General features: G+C 36.6%; 1 protein-coding gene across 2 annotated transcripts in view; it reads right to left on the bottom strand.

The window, feature by feature from the left end:
- Nucleotides 1–214: 214 nt before the first annotated feature.
- The window catches only part of LOC121442257 (3'-5' RNA helicase YTHDC2), a 62506-nt gene continuing 44880 nt past the window's right edge, over nt 215–17840 (bottom strand). For both annotated transcript variants that reach the window (XM_041643733.1, XM_041643734.1), the window contains 7 exons: nt 15257–15366; nt 13337–13629; nt 11122–11299; nt 4631–4834; nt 1965–2147; nt 697–790; nt 215–584 (listed from right to left, as the gene is read on the bottom strand). In XM_041643733.1, the coding sequence (XP_041499667.1) occupies nt 710–790; nt 1965–2147; nt 4631–4834; nt 11122–11299; nt 13337–13629; nt 15257–15366 (1049 nt within the window). In that variant the 3' untranslated portion in view covers nt 215–584; nt 697–709. The remainder of the gene's footprint in view (nt 585–696; nt 791–1964; nt 2148–4630; nt 4835–11121; nt 11300–13336; nt 13630–15256; nt 15367–17840) is intronic.

Raw genomic sequence — 17840 nt, 5'->3', positions numbered from 1 at the left:
TACCTAAAAATTCACTCTTCTAGAATGGTGCTTAGATGTACTGATATATTTATGCCTTTCCTGAATTAAATAGTCAGCAGTAAGAGTTTGGCATCGCTGGGCAGTGGTGGCATGTGCCTTTAATCCCAGCACTCAGGTGGCAGCGGCAAGCAGATTTCTGGGAGTTTGAGGCCACCCTGGTCTACATACAGAGCTAGTTCCAGGACAGCCAATGCTACACAAAGAAATCCTGTCCAGAAAAACAAAAACAAAAAATAAAAAATAAATAAAAAATAAAAAGTTGTCATAATCAACTGAATATTTTAAAGAAATCTTTACATTTAAATTAAATTAAGTGATGTTATATCAAATATCAAAATTGCTATTTCGTTCATCAGAAACATATAATTAACATTATATAGTCATTGCCTAAAATCACTACAAAAATTTAAATGATCTTTTCCTCTATATGAAAATGATGATTCTGAAGTAACACGCTAAGTTACAAAACCCATTCATGACACACAACATCTCATCAAGGTTTTCAACAAGTCAGTGCACTCAGTAGTTACAAGAGGCATAATGCTCTTCTACAGCCAGGAGTTCTGAAAAAGTAAAAAAGAAACAAAAAAGAAAAGAAAAAAGGTGAATAATCTGAAAGGCATCCCTAATGATAACAAATACTGCAAGTAGTCCCCAAGCCAAATATCATCTAACCTGAATGTCAATGTCAATCAGCTGTCGTTTTTTCTCCCAATGGAAGACGTTCCCATAACTGGAGCAACTGTTCACCAACCTGAGGTTCTAGCTCCTAGATAAGTCATAAGTTAAAATAAACATTTTTAAAAAAAAATGGGCTGTTTTTTAAACCAGTAAAAAAAAGTGGATAAAAATGCAAAAAAAATCACTTTAAATTTCACATTTAAAAAATCAGATGTTAGTATCAAACAAAACAGTACATACTATTTCTAATTCTCTGCTTTTAAATAGTTGATATTCAGATTTAAAATTCTACTTCGTGTGAAAAATCTTGCAACTTTTGTGATGAAATAGTAACAGATTTCCACGTAATCAATTTAGAATTTTGTCTAGATAGAAACAACAGATTTTACCTTACTTGGAGATTCAGCAGAAGCACTCAATTTGAACTTCTGAAGGTTTGAACCTAGATGTTTTGAGGCTTCCTCCCCAAGAAAGCATTTTAGGTGACTACATATTCCTACCTTTGATATTATTTAATGTAAATCAAAATTAATAAACTAAAATATTATATGAATAAAAAGAATGCCACCTTTTCATCCTCCAGTGGCATGGATAATACTCTGAAGATTACCTAGAAAGAAATCAACTATTTCCCAGGGTGGTTTGAGGTAGTAAGCCACAAAACTTCAGATAAATTACTGGATATAACTTTCGGTAAAACAAACCCCTGAACCTACTTTCTCCCATGTAACCTGGGACCAACAGCTTACTGTACTGTTAATAAGAAGAGATTACATGATGCTATTAGTACAATATTTTGCCACTATTCATTAATTCTCATCAAATTACTAGTTTAAATGCACAGAGGCAGCATCAAAAAAGCAAAGGTAACAGAAATAAAGCAAGGCATTAGAATGAAAAGGCTACTATTTATACAATGTGCTTAAACAACAGGGACACTGACGATGCTGTCAGTTTGAGACTGCAGTCAAAACACCTCACGATGGTAATCTGTTTCGGTCAATGTTCCACTAATAAGACAACAGAAAACTCCATGAAGTGACTTAGGAAAGATTTCATACAGCAAGAAACAAAACTTAAGAAAATGTTTTAAAAATCCGTAAGACATATGCAAGCAGACTTTCATGCTCTTTATAAATCAGAACTAGTTTTGTTCATGTGTATATGGCATATGCAATTGATATTAATACATATTCTCCTCTGAGCAGTAACAACCAAAAAAAAAAAAATCAAAAGAAAAAACTTAAGATGCCAGCATATACCTGCCCATCTCTGCTTATCTGCACTTTCTTGTTGTCATTCCAAGGATTGAGCAAATGGTGTGCAAACTGAAAGGGCAGGCTTTCTTTGCGTATCCACTCTACTTTAAATACTCCACCTAGTCCAGCTGAACCCCAGTCCTGGCTCTTCTCTCTTCCTATCTCAGAAGACATCCTAGAAAATCCCTGTATAAAAAATGAAAGGAAGAGGAAGCAAAGATGATATTAAGAAAATTGGGATCTTGGGGGTGGGGTGGGATGGGGGTAAGGGGAGATGGGGAGAGAAAAGGGAGAAGGGGAGGATGGGGGAAACTTGGGGAAAAAGGATGATTGTGATAAAGGAAGGTTGGATAGGGGAGCAAGGAAGCACAATTCTTAGTTAAGGGAGCCACCTTAGGGTTGGCAAGAGACTTGAACCTAGAGTGGCTCCTTGGAGCCCAAGCCGAGGTCCCCAGTTAGTTCCTTGGGCAGCTGAGGATAGGGAACCTGAAATGACCCTATCCTATAGCAATTCTGACGAATATCTTGCATATCATCATAGAACCTTCATCTGGTGATGGATGGAGAGAGAGACAGAGACCCACATTGGAGCACTGGACTGAGCACCCAAGGTCCCAATGAGGAGCAGAAGGAGGGAGAACATGAGCAAAGAAGTCGGGACCACGAGGGGTGCACCCACCCACTGAGACAGTGGAGCTGATCTATTAGGAGCTCACCATGGCCAGCTGGACTGTGACTGAAAAAGCATGGGATAAAATCGGACTCTCTGAACATGGCGAACAATGAGGGCTAATGAGAAGCCAAGGACAATGGCACGGGGTTTTGATCCTACTTAATGTGCTGACTTTGTGGGAGCCTAGCCAGTTTGGATGTTCACCTTCCTAGATATGGACGGAGCGGGGAGGACCTAGGACTTACCACAGGGCAGGGAACCCTGACTGCTCTTTGGACTGGAGAAGGAGGGAGAGAGGAGTGGGGGGAGGGGGGGAAGGGTGGGAGGAGGGGGAGGGAAATGGGAGGCTGGGAGGAGGCAGAAACTTGTTTTTTTTTTCCTTTTCTCAATAAAAAAAATAAGATATCTGTATCCTTTTTTTTGTTTTTAGTTATAAACTTATTGGCCCATTAACTTGGGCTTCTTATTTACTAATTCTTATAACTTACATTAGCCCTTAATTCTTATCTGAGTTAGCCACGTGGCTTGGTAACATTTTTGGCAAGGCAGTCACATTTTGCTTCCTCTGCATCAGGATCACGACTGCAGAAAGAATTTTCCTCTTCCCAGAATTCTCTTGTTCTCATCACCCTGCCTCTACTTCCTGCCTGGCTAGTGGCCAATCAGGATTTTATTAAAATACAATTGACAGGGTACAAACCATTGTCCCACAGCAAAGTAGATTTTTAGTTTTATAGTTCACCCTTAACATAAATTCTCCATCTCTCCTTTTCAGGTGTCTCTCCTCTCCACACACACAAAGTGCTCATCTTTGCTTTGCACTGACATTTGGAGCCATTGATGCTTGAGATTTACTTGGTACTGGAGGATACTGCGATTCATGACCATGGCCTTGCTTACACTACAGTTTCAGAGCATTAGTTCATTATCATCATTCTGAGGAGTATGGCAGCAGATAGACAGATATGGGGTCAGAAAGTAACTGAGAGTTCTACATTGGGTTCTTCAGTCACCAGGACTAAAAAAGACACTGGACTTGGCTTCACCTATTGAAACTTCAAAGTCTACCCCACAGTGATACACTTCCTCCAACAAGGCCATTCTTCCTAATCCTTTCAAATAGTGCCACTCCCTGTTGACCAAGATATCTGTATCTTTCTGATTGGGATAATTATAATTTTAAAGAATTTTAAAGAAAAGATATAATATTAAAATAATACAAATTTATCAAGAACCAAAAAAACCTTTATCAAATTTTGGAAGATAAATAAATTCTAGCCAAATGTAATTTCAAATATTAATAGTTTCTAATGTATCAACAGTTGTAAGCCAGCATTTATTATATAAAAATAATCATCAAACTTGTAGTTTTTATTTATGAATACTATAACTATGAAATAATTCAAAGGTTTGCAAGTTAAGTCAAAGGTAGTTAAGAAACCATCTCTGAGACAGAGATGGCTCAGTGGTGAAGAACATTAGCTGGTTCTTCCAGAGGACCTGGGTTCAATTCCCACCACCCATATGGTGGCTCAGGACCATCTATAACTCTGGCTCCAGGGGAGCTGACTCTCTTCTGGCAACTACAGGTACTGCATGCATGTGATGCACAGACAGATTGAGGCAAAACAACCATATAATATAATTTTGAAATTTCTTTTAAAAAGAAGCAGGTCTTTTCATTGTTCATAAATTTCCAGTCCACATAAACATTTTACAAAGGCAAAGCTTTATGGCATTTCATCCACTGACAGATGCAAAGCTGCTGTCAGCAGGAAGGATGACTCATTTGGAAACATTCTAGGTCAAGGTAAAGCACAGTTATGACGCCCCCTTGCAGAAATGTGAAATTGACCTCACTCCCAGTCACACCACAGACAATTCCATTATGCCCCAATACAATAAAAAGCTAGGATTTGGTTTTGGTTTTCTCTGAATTTGAGAGCATAACCTACAGGCAAAATAAATGTCATTTCATTGATTCAGGATGGCTCACCTGAAAATGTCCAGATCCTTGAACAGAAAATACCAAGTAAACCATGCTGCTCTCCCAAAAGGCTCGATTTAGCTTCCGCTCATTACTCGGAGTTGTAGACCAGATACCCTTCTGTTGAGAAATTTCCAGGTTTCTCAGATTGCTACTTTTCATTATAAAGTAACGAACAGGCATGTTTGGTCTTGGTGAAGGAGATTTTGAGCCCTATAAAAGAATGCATACGTTCTTGAAAGGTAATTTGACCTTTCAAAGCCAGTAGGCTCTCATAAATAACATCTTCATAAACACGTAAACTTTACCAAATATTCAACAAATGTAAATAGTTGTCATGCTTTAAACCTTTACAAGGCTTAATCAAACTGAGGTTAAAAAGCCAGAATGAAGCACTTACTTCCAAGTATCCAAAATGCCTGGCATCAAGTGAGGAACTTTATTAGTTTTATTTTGCACTTGGGGTAAATTTTCAGAAAATGTTTTTAAAACTTACCAATTCTAATAGCAAAACTAAAATCTCTCCAGTTTACTGTCTGGCGATTTCAAGACGACGGGGGGGGGGGGGGGGGGGGGGGGACAGTCCAGTACTCTCACTGAAGCTTAGACAACAAAGGGACTAGAGTAGGCACAGCAATGTAAAACAGAGTTGCACAAAGAGCTCCAGGATTGCAGAAGGGTTCCCAAAAGTGAACAGCTAGGCAGTGATCTGATCAAGAGTTCAAAGAAACGTGCCAAGAGTAGGCAAAGAATGGATGGAAAGCAGTACACCAAATAATTCCCATGTTTTCCACATGGATGGGAATACTTGATATCCTTAGCCAGAGCAGACACCTTATAATATACAGTGCATCTGCCCTTAGAAGGGTCAAACCTAGGTACTGGAAAAAAAAAAAAAAACTAATACCAAAACAAAGACCGCTCAGGACCCTACTATAACACTTCTTTCAATCAAACCTCAAAAGGATTAAACTGGCAAGATATCTCAGCAAGGTAAAGTGCTTGCCAAGAAAACATGATGGCCTGAGTTTGATCCCTAGAACCCTGGTGGAAGAAGAGAACTGACTCCTGACAGTTGTCTTGGTATGTGAGTGCACACATGTACATGCATATACATGACCACACACACAAATAATTTTTATAAGCTAAAAAGTATTAAACTAATTGTAACTAACCTAGATAAAATAGAACAAAGCCTAACACTATTCAAAGGAACACACACAAAAAAAAATCTAGAAGCCAAACAAATTGATAAGAAATGCAAAGAAAATAAAAAATAGGACCCATAGCCAGGGGAAAAAAAATCAATACATGTAGACTCACATGTCAGATTTCAGAAACAGTAGACAAGAATGGTAAAGCACCTATTATAAATTGTGTGAACAACGTTTAAGAAAACTAAAAAAAAAATATGAATACTAGAGAGGTATTTTATAATGGCAGGAGATATTAAAGATACATGGAGAAAATAGTAACTGCAAATAATAACATTACAAAAAACAAAAATAGTTTACACTCAAAATAAAAATATCACCGAATGAAGTGATAGCAATAAAACTACCTAAAATGAAGTCAAGAGGGGAAAACGATTAGAAAAAAAAGAGTATCACAGAACTAGGAAATACTGAATGTCTTATATACACATAGACAGCTGTAAATACACACATAGATATTTAGCAAGAATTCCAGAAAAGAGGGGACAAAGGGTAGATATGAGAAATAATAGACTTAGATTTTCTAAGAACAGATGGAAATTACAGATATACAATTGAAAACAAAGAGGATCAGAAGAAGCACTATCAAAATCCAGTTCCTCAAAATCAGTGATTAAGGAGAAAATCCTAAGTGCAGCTAAAGGAAAGCAGACATAATAATGACTAAGACAAGAAAACAATAGCGAACCTCCCACCAGTAGTTCCTGCATTCTAAACACTTTTCCTTACACCCACAGTAAGGGTAGAGCTCATCCCACATCAAAGAGCTTTTTGTAGTAGTCACAGGCTATTACAGAGATACACAGCTGGTTAAAATGCAAAGAATAACCATGGGATTCCCAGCCCCAAATGGCACATATACAATTCAACACCTATACCTAAAGCTCAAGGAGTATCACTAGAGGGGACAGAAAGATTCTAAAAGTAACAGGGGACCATGGTACCTGCTGATAGATATTGCCTTATAGACATGACAGGGAATCTACACCCATGAAATCTCAACAATATAGTTACTCAAACAATGCCTGCAGAAACAAAGTACTAGTTGACATGACTGTGTAGAAGGGGGGGAATTTTGCAAGCCCTTGCCCTTAGATGAAGGGCTATGGGCAATCAATGACTGATAAATGAAGGAGAATCAGTTTTCTTCAGGGATCAAGCCCCTGATAGTTATGCAATCCCAAGTGGTCAACTCTAGCATAGTAAGTTATGTGTGTGTAGGTATATGTGTACATATGTGTAACAATAATCATACAAGAAAAGAACATGAATGTGAGAGGGAGTGGGGTGGGCACAGGAGTTGATGGACCAGAGAATGTTAGGGATAGAAATAATTTAAACACAGTATTCTTGTATGAAATTCTCAAAAATAATTCAATTTTAAAATGCCTTTACTGGTGAGTTCTACATAAGCATAAAGAAGAAACAATACCAATTCTACACATGTATTTCAAAATTGTGAAAGTGATTACTTCACAACTAATCTCATGAGAACAGTATTAACCTGGTGTCTTAGTTATTGTTCTAATGCTGTGAATAGACACCATGACCAAGGCAACTCTTACAAAAGAAAGCAGTTAACTGGAGGTTTGCTTACAGTTTTAGAGGTTTAGTTCATTACAATCATGGTGGGGCGCATGGTGGCAGGTAAACATGGTGCTGAAGTAGTAGCAGAGAGCTTTACATCCTGACTCAAAGGTAGCAGACAAGAGAGAAAGAAACTGGGCTTGGGGCAGTCTTTTGAAACATCTAAGTTCATCCCCAGTGACACACTTCCTCCAATAAGGCCACACCTTCTAATCTTTCTAATCCTTCTCAAACAGTCCATCCACCAAGTGTGGATAAGCATTCAAATATACGAGCTTATAGGGGGAGGTCATTGTTATTCAAACTATTACACCTAGTTTCAGAACTCTACAAAAGTATCACAAGAAAAAAAAGTACTAAACAATATCCCTCATGAACAATACTGATGACAAAATCCCTTGCAGAAAAATTTTGACTCAACATCAAATCCAGCCATATACAAAAAGGCTGGCACGCCTGAAATACTGTGGTGATTTGAATATGAATAGTCCCCATACATTCATATATTTGAGTGTTTGGGTCAACAGGGAAGGAAGCCCCTTGATAGGGATTAGGAAATGTGGTATTGTTGGAGCAGGATGAAATATGTCACTGGGGGTGGACTTTGGGGTTTCAAAACCTCAAGCCAGGCCCAGTGTGTGTGTCTGTCTACTGCCTACGGACCTAGATGTAAAACTCTTGGCTACCATGTGGGCCTGTGTGCCACCATGCTCCCTATCATCAAGAAAATATACTAACCCTCTAAAATGTAAGCCAGCCCTAGTTAAATGCTTTCTTTTTATAAGAGTTGCTATGGTCATGGTGTCTCTTCACAGCAACAGAACACTAATACAAGTAAAAGTGTCATAAAATGAACAAAATTTACCATCTACAAATGATTCAGACAAAATATGTAAAAGAAACACTGAACTTAATTTTTTTTTGTTTTTTTTTTTTAAATTTTATTTAACTTTATTTCTTGTGAATTGGTGTAAAGGTGTCAGATTCCCTGGGACTGGAGTTACAGACAGTTGTGAGCTGCCATGTGGGTGCTGGGAATTGAACCCGGATCCTCTGAAAGAGGAGCCAGTGCTCTTAACCTTTGAGACATCTCTTCAGCCCCTGAACTTAATTTTGATTCTTAATCAAAACCAAGAAACTAGGTCCAAAAGGAAATGTTTATAGTTACAGTACATCAAATGGTGAAATGCTTAATGACTTCCTGCTAAGAACCAAGGCAATGGTTACTCTTCCCAATACTTACACAACATTTTATAAAAAGGCCCTAGTCAGAGAAATAAGGGGAAGAGGAATAAACAGGAATCAGATTGAAAAAAAAAATTGTGGAAAGTAAAGGTAAAAATTATTAGAAAGTAAAATTACATTTATAAATGTAAGTCATGAAAAAGGCAAGGAGCTACACATACCTACAGTTAGAGCTGGTTAGGAGAAAAAAGTGACAGGTCAGAAAATGAACACTAACTACAAGCCTCATTACACTCTACATAATCAAGTCAGTGTACAACCAACAAAAGAAAAACAGTAGAGTCCAATGAAAAGATCATATATTTATGATCAAAATATTTATAACAAATATACCAAAGTAATATAAGGAGATGGTGATATTTTTGGAAAATGATACTAGAACAATTGTATAGATAAGAAAAAATTTTAATCTATGTGAAAAGAAGTAATTTGAAGTGGAATCATATACCTAAATGTAAGAGCTCTAACTGTATAATTTCTAGAAAAAAAAACAGAATATTTTTGTTATATTAGATTATGCAAAACCTCCTCAGTTTATAAAAAGTAAGTCATAAGTGAAAAAAACTAATGAAATAGATTCAGTCAAAACTAGAAACACTACAACTCCAACACTAGCAGTCTGATCTCTGTGAGACAAAGAATAGCAGCCTGGTCTGCATAGCAAGTTGAAGGTCAGCCAGGACTACACAGTGAGAACCTAACTCAAACCAAAAAACAAAAAAAAATAGTTGTTCTTCAAAAGAAGGTTAAAAAAAAGCTACAGGTTATAGAAGAAAAATAAAACATGTTAAAACAAATGCCCTAAATATATACAAAGTTTGTATAACTTAATTTTAAAAAAAAGGTAACCAGGGGCCTCTCAGAGAGTAGGCAGGAACCAGAGACCTTTGCAACCTGGGCCCAAGCCAGGGACCTCTTGGGAGCAGGCCCAGACCAGAGACACTTATGAAAACATGACTGAGTCAGCAACCTAGGCCAGAGCAAGCCTGAGACAGCGAACACCACAGAAGCAGAACAAACCTCAGGAGCGCTGAGTGACCTCCAAGAACACAGAGTGACCAACGGGGTGACTGGAACAGTGGCCCTGATTGCACCACAAGGAGCAACCATCTGAGCCTTAGATGCACTGGCACCTTGAAGACTGATCACCTGAGAAAGAGACAGCCCCAACTACACCAATCAGAGGAAAAGATAGGTAGACAAGGTAAGAACACACATAACACCACAAAGAGCAATACAACACCAGTAAAAACTAGTGGCCCTACAAGAGCAAGACTTGAATAATCAAATATAGATGAAGCAAAAGAAAATGACCTGAAAAATAACTTTAAGAGAATGTTTGAGGCCCTTAAAGAGAAAATTAAAAATTCCCTCAAAGAAATAGAGGAAAAGACAAACAAAAAATTGAAAGACATCAACATATCCATACAACAAAATACTACTCAGACAAAGAAAAAGTAAAACGCAGACCTACATTCAACAGTACAGGTGAATTTCAAAGCACTTGCATTTAGTAAAATAAACTAGACACAGAAAGCATGATTCCACTTACAAGCCACTAAGAAAAATGAGCAGTGGTTACTGGTGCACTAGGGTAATAAGAATGTTAGGTATATGACTAAAGTATCATTATAGTTATACACACTTGCGAAAATTTGCACAATTGTTCAGTTTAAACTGATCATCTTTCTATTACTTATATTTATTTGTGTGTGTGAGGAGGGTATGTTCATGTCACAGCATACTCGTGTGAAAGTAGGACAACCTGCAGGACTCCATTCTTTCCTGCCAACCATCTTGGTCCCAAGAATCAACCTGAGATCATAGGAAAGTACTTTTACTCACTGAGCCATCTCAGTGGCCCATAAACTAGTAAGTTCTTTGTAAAAAGATGTACCTTAATAAAGTGGTTTAAAATACCCCACAAAATAAGACATAAGAATAGAAATGTAATCTCTTCTTTCTTAGCAGGTGTTCAGAGACATTGTTCACTAAAATGTAAGGATCTCATAAATACTTTCTTATCCATGTACTAGTAACACAGATAAAAAGAAACATGTCCTGAACATGTGAAGCCATTCACATCACCATTTTTAAAATCAGTTTTCAATTCCATATCAAAATTTTGTATCTTCTATATTTTATTTTTTGATTTTTTATTTCATTTGTTTTAAATAATCATTTAACCACAGAAAACACTTGAATTATAAACCAAAATTATTATCAAGGTGGAATTTTTGTTCTAACCAAAACATTCTATAGAAATAAAGAAGAAAAAAACAAGCTGCATGTCTGTCCGCCATTAATAAATAATCAGATTTAAAATACATTAAGTGCTAGTAATGAGAACACAGTCCACAGTAACAAAAGTACAAGTTTTATGGTTCTGTATAACTATGTACACGAGATGTGCTGTGAACCCACTCCTTATTACACAGACCGTGGATGTCCTACCTTCCCTGAGGATGGAGGAGAGGGACTAGCACAAGGACTTGGGTAACTGCTGCTGTCTGTAGATTTCACAGATGATTGATCTGATCGGTCATCAGTGCTCCGTTTAGGATGTAAAATTCCTCTGTCTTTGTACTTCTGAGGTGGATGTAAGGCTGGAGATGGAGATTTCATCAGTACTCTTGAGCAAGAAGAAGCACAGGTCAGTTATACATGAGTTTATAGTACAAAGGGAATGCTATTTCAATCTAAAACCCCAATGACATAAAATGTATGTAGTACTTTAAGGGAATTTCATTTTTCTATTTACATTAGTAAAGAAATAAAGAATGAACTAGAATGGGCTAGGAGTGTAACTTAATGATATAAAACTTACCTAGCATGCCTAAAGTCTTAGGTTTGATCTCCAGCACCCCAATGAATAAAAAATAAATATGTAAACAAATATATATATTCATATATATATATATGAATGAATGAAACAGTTGAGGGATGGGAAGATGGCCCAGTTAGTGAAGTGCTTGTTGCATGTTGAGATTTGAATGCAAAATGTCCCCATAGGCTCTTCTGTTTGACCATTGGTACCCAGCTGTTCAGGAAGGTTATGGATACTTTAACAACTGAGCCTTGCTAGAAGAAGTAAGCCACTGAAGATAAGCTGCTCTGAGGCTTTATAGCCTCGCTACACTTCTTGTTCTTTAACAAAATATGACCAGCCAACTTCCTGTTCCTATATCCATGCCTGCCATGCCTTTCCTCCCTGTTGTCATGTCTTTCCCACTATGGGTTCTATCCATCATGGAAATGGAAGTCAAAATAAACTCTCTCCTCTAAGTTGTCTTTGTCAAATATTTTATCAGAGCAACACAAAAGAAACTAATCTACCATGCAATCATAAGGACCTGAACTCAATCTGCATTACCAACATAAAAAGCTGGTGTGTGCAATCTCAGAACTAGGGTATCAAAGAGGGGCAAATCCCTTGATCTCGCTCTCCAGCTAGAGAAAGAAGTTAGGTCTACATTCACTGAGAGCTCTTGTCACAAAAGTGAAGGCAGAAAACTACTAAGGAAGATCTCCAATGTAAATTTCTGAAATTGACACAAATACACATTTGTGTGTGCACAAACACCCCCTCCACACACACACACATACTCCAAAACAACCAGACTATAGGATACATTTAAAAAATGAGGTAAAACCACATTTTGAAAAATCAGAAACAGTATTGTGAAAAATAGACTTAAAAATAACAAAGAGACTAAAATCTATATACAAGAACAATACTAGATGAGCATACAACCCTGTGCATGACACTGAACTTTGTTAAATTAAAACGTTATCTTAATGAACTCTAAGATTCTTCTAAAATTCTACAAATACCACATTATTTTTTTTTAATTTTTAAAAACTGTACAGTATGTACTGTGGTACAATCAGACAATATATTCTGGTTTCAGTGTAAAGTTTCTAATATCATCTAAAAATACTCTTGCTAAAACAAGGGATATAATCAAACCTTGAAGCTTACCACTAATTTACAAAGAATAAACAGAGTATAAGATTTAATTATGCTGGCTAAAATCAGACAAGTCCAATATATTGGACATCTCACAGTAACATTGACCTAATTTCTCCCAAAAGGTAAGAGGAAATACTCCATATGAAAATATATTAAAGAAGCTTAACATCCTTCCTAGTACAAACCCTGGATTCAAATGAATATACAACTTACAGCAAGTGGGAAAATTGCAGTTTTGCAGGAATGAAGAAAATAATACCTGCTTTCTTCACTGTTGTTGTCCACACATAGAATAGGCACTCGGTGCATCAGTGAAGAGGGAGTACTGACAGTACATAGTGATACACAAAACCTGATCCATAAAGAGTAATGCCAGCATTTCCTATTCAGCATGTCTACGAAAAAATGTCATTTGACATGTGTCCACTAAAATGGATCACTTTAGAATTTATTATCTTTATAAGAGACCTTAAATTTATGAATTCTGGGTATGTAACATTTTCAATTTTTTCTTGAAAGAATGACTTTACTAAATAATTCACACTCCCTTAGTACTTACAAGAGATATCTTAAAGTAATAAATTCCATTTTATTGTGATGTTTTACATACACTACATTATGTGTGACTATGAAGTAGTATAAACAGTTCATTGTCCTAGAGAAAACATACCCATCTAAATAAAATGCCATATTCACCTTTCTGCAGTAGTGGATCCATCAGCAAACTCGGTGTCAGCTGAACTTTTCCTACTGTTATTGGATCTCCAAGAGGAAGCCAAAGGAAGTTCTTCTGAAGACATGGGTCTTGGCCTCTGGCCAATTCCAGACGGTTGCTGTAAACCTGCAGACTGTTCTTCAGTGCTTAAAACAGCTATAATTGCTCGTATAGTAGCTTCATCTACTTGAGACCAAGGTTTAGATGGAGCTCTCATTCGACGTAAAAACAAGCTATGCCATTTCTGTCTGAGCTGCAGCAATAAACTGGCAGCCTGTAATCAAAGCATCCTCAGTTCAAACACAAGCAAAATGTGTATCATATATGTAAAGATGGTTCTTTACATTAGTTATGGTCTGTAACTGTTTGTATAAGGAACTCTCTTACATTCAATATAATTTTCCACTCCTTTCATTCATTCTGTTACATACATGAAATTTTTAGTCATCATATTCTAGGCACTATAGACACAGACGGAAACAAATAGCTTAAAAAAGGCGACAGTAAACACTGCAGGTGACAGTGTGTGGTTAATACTGGAAAAGCAGCAGTAAATAAGGGAAAAATGACTTAGACTATTCATATTATGCTTTAGCATCTACAGAGCACCAGCTGATGGTGGCTAGCATGCAAATGGATGCATAAGAAGGCCTAATCTAGAAATAGACTTGAGAGACGTAAGTGCCATCAGTTCTAAATCTAAAGAGAAATACAGTTAGCAGGAAATGTGTAGAGTGAGAGTGAAGAAAAGGGAAAGGCACTTTGAAGGTGAAATTTTAGTTAAGGTACAAGTACCTAAAATTTAAAGCAAAGCATACATGTAAAAAGAAATGATTACAAAGGAAGAAGAATAAAAAAAGGATTGACTTTATTTAAGACAAAGAATTTGGAGCAGGATTCAGGAGGGGAAATATGGAGAGGAGCAGAATTAGAAAGGAGAGGTGATACACAATAGTGCCAAGTGGGAGAGCAGCTTATCAAAGACAGACTGGCATATAACACGGAAATGCAGTTTCAGTGAAGTAAAGGACAGAAGTGAATGGGAACTAGACTGCAGTATGCTCATGTGATACATACATGAATAAATGGAGTGATGATTAACAGAGAGCTAGCCAGTGCTGACCACTGACAGCTCAGCTGTGCCCCTAGATGGACAGAGAATGATTACAAAAAACAGACCTGGTGAAAAACTGTGTCAAAGAAATCTTAAAATTAAAAAACAAAAATTTATCTCTCCCAATTCAGTTATGAAAACAAAATGAACTCATTTCTCCAAGAAATGGCAAAAATAAATGGTGCCCTGTAACTCAATACTCAATAGTTTACATACCCAGAAATACTAAAATATTACTACTGTGGCTTAGATGGTTTTGGTCCCTCTCAAAATTTAATGTGGAAACTTTGTACTCAATGCAACAGTACTGGGAAATGTGATCTTCAGAAAATGACAATGGTTAGTTAGTTAGATATCCTTCTAAAAGGATGACGGCGTCTATGTCTTATGTCCTTCAGCATCCCATCATACATGGACACACCATTCTGCCCTGCTGAGGACACAGGGTTTAAGCTGTGTAACCTGCACCAGCACCCTGATCTTAGACTGAGGACTTTCTGATTTTCAAAAATTATTCAGCCCACAGAACTGTGTTATAATAGCAGCACAAACAGAGCAAGACAATAGTCACACATAAATGCAGGGCTGCATCTATGTTGGTTTAGTCCTCTGACAGAAGAAAAACCCAGGGTGGCAGAGAATGCATGAAAGCTCTATGAAAACTGAAAAACAAGCCACAAGTATTTTCTACCATTATGGGATCAATATTAAAGATAAAAATTTTAACATGCTACTTCAATTAATATTAATTACAAAAAAATCTATGTCCTATTAAAAAGCAACTTACCTCTGGTTCTAATTTGAAATTAAGCCACTCATCAAGTTTCAAAGCAGCCAGATTAGCAGTGGTTCTGTCCTCCATTTCACTGTCACTACTATCATTGGGAATGCCATCCGCTGTCACAACACACATGGAAAAAAATCAATCACTTTACTTTCTCACAAAACAAAAATTCTTATGTGCAAAACTCCCTTTTACAGTCTAACAATTCATTTAGGAAGTTCATCTAATCAAAAAGATTATGTTTAATTTAAATATATAAAATATGGGCCAATAAGATGGCTCAGCACTAAACAAGCATGACATGTTGTTTGATGTCCAGAACCACAGTGGAGGAAAAGAACAGACTCCAGAATTATGACTAATCTTTATAAAAGCTATCAATATTGTTTAAGCTAATATTGATACTGTTTTATAAAACATACTGAACTTCCTGAATTAAAGTTTTTAAAAAACGCTGCTGAATTCAGAAAGGAGTACAAGAAGACAAAAGCAGTGAAAATTATCAAAAAATATCTTACAATATAAAGGCAACTAGAGTTATAGGTGGGTCCTTCATTAACAGATACCGACTTATTGGTAAATAAAAATATTAAATGAGTGTCCAGTATAAATGTAATAGTTACATTAAAGAAGATAAAAGAATATACACAAAACTTACATAAAGATTCCAAATTTAATAGGCATTTTTAAGCATTCTAGAAAACTATATACAAGTATTATTTAATAAATGGTACAGATAAGGGAGAAACACTCCCCAAAGAGGAGGGAGAATATATTAAATCAAATCTACCCATTGAGAAAAATAAATCTAAAATACAAATTAAAAAAATAAAAACAATATTCATGGAAGCAACAGAAAAATTACATTTTCTCAGCTCTGAAAGTATATAGTATAAGATTAATCAATCTGAATATACAGTAATTGAAACAACTTTTTGTGTAACAAAAAAAGGCTAATACCTTTAAAGCTATAAAGCCATATTCCTAGGTTGAGAGGATTAATACTTTAAAAATGCCTTACTGTTAAAAACAATCTACAGATTTCAATGCAATATCTATCAAAATCTCAAGGACATTCTTTATAGAACTAAAGAAAAATATACTAGAAGTCATATGGAAACACAAAAAACTATGGGCACCAAAAGACTTTAAGCAAAAAGAGGACAGCTGAAGATTTCAACATTATTTAACCTCAAACTATACTAGGGAGCCATAGTGGTAAAGACAGCATGGTACTCTCACAAAGACAGACTTGTAACAGATGACCAAAGGACTATAACAGACAAGCCAGAGATAAACCCAAACAGTTCTGGACGAAGGTAACAACAACAACAACCAAAAACCAGTTGAAAATAGAAAGCCTTTGCAGCAAATCTTGCTTACAAACTTGATATCTACTTGCAGAATGAAATTAGATATGTAGCTCTCATTCTGCACAAAAATCACCTTAAAATGGATCAAAGACCTTAACTTAAAACAATAACCTCTTAGAATGTTAAATTAAAAAAAGAAGGACAGGGAAGGCACTTCAAGACACCTGCAGTCCTGGAGAGAGTCCCCAAGGCGCAGGACAAAGCCTCCACAGCTGGTAAGTGTGACTACAAACAATTACAACTCCCCCCCGCCCCCAGTCAACAGACAGCCTTCAAAAGAGGTAACTTTCTAAAGTAAATAAAGGACTTCAAAAATTAAAAACAAAACAAACTCCTGCCAATCAATATTGGCTAATAACCTGAACAAAGTTCTCAAAGAAACAGCACAAACAAGCACTAAACAGAAATGCAAATTAAAACTACACTGAGAGTCTATCTCATCCTTGTCACAATGAGCACCACCATCAAAAAAAAAAAAAAAAAGAAAAGAAAAAAGAAAAAAAAAAGGACAATAAATGCTGTCAAGGATGAACAAAAAGAGGAGCCCTTATTTAGAAAGACCACTGTGGAAATCAGTATGTTGGCACCTCAAAAGTATAGAATTAGTATACGCCCAGTTATACCAAACATATGCACATATCCAAATGTTCCTTGCATATTGACATGGGATTCCCCTCTGTATGCTGTGAATATCACTGGTTAATAAAGGAACTGCTTTGGGCCTATAGCAGAGCTACAGGGGAACAGAGCTAGGCAGGGAAAACTAAACTGAATGCTGGGAGAAAGGAGGTGGAGTCAGAGAGAAGCCATGTAGCCCAGCTGGAGACAGATGCCCAGAACTTTAGCCGGTAAGCCACAGCCATATGGCGATACACAGATTACTAGAAATGGGTTAAATTAAGATGTAAGAGTTAGCCAATAAGAAGTCAGAGCTAATTGGCCATTATAATATCATTTCTGTGTGGTTATTTTGGTTCTGGTTAGCCAGGATGAATAAGCGGCCTTCCTTCAACAGCATTCTTCTGTAGAGATGTGTTTATACTATTCTTTTCATAAGAGCAAGGAAGTGGAATCAGCCCCGATATGCATCAAAAGATAACAAAAGATATGGTACATAAATACAATGGAAGTTGTTCAACCACAAAGAAAAATGAAATCTTCAGAAAAATTAAATTTGCAGAAAAATCTGTGCAACTGGAAAACATTACGTTAAG

This window comes from Microtus oregoni, unplaced genomic scaffold (assembly GCF_018167655.1).
Source record: "Microtus oregoni isolate MIOR12 unplaced genomic scaffold, Mior012 000088F_ref0000325, whole genome shotgun sequence".
In the NCBI taxonomy this organism is placed as follows: domain Eukaryota; kingdom Metazoa; phylum Chordata; class Mammalia; order Rodentia; family Cricetidae; genus Microtus; species Microtus oregoni.
This window is presented reverse-complemented; position numbering and strand designations above follow the sequence as displayed.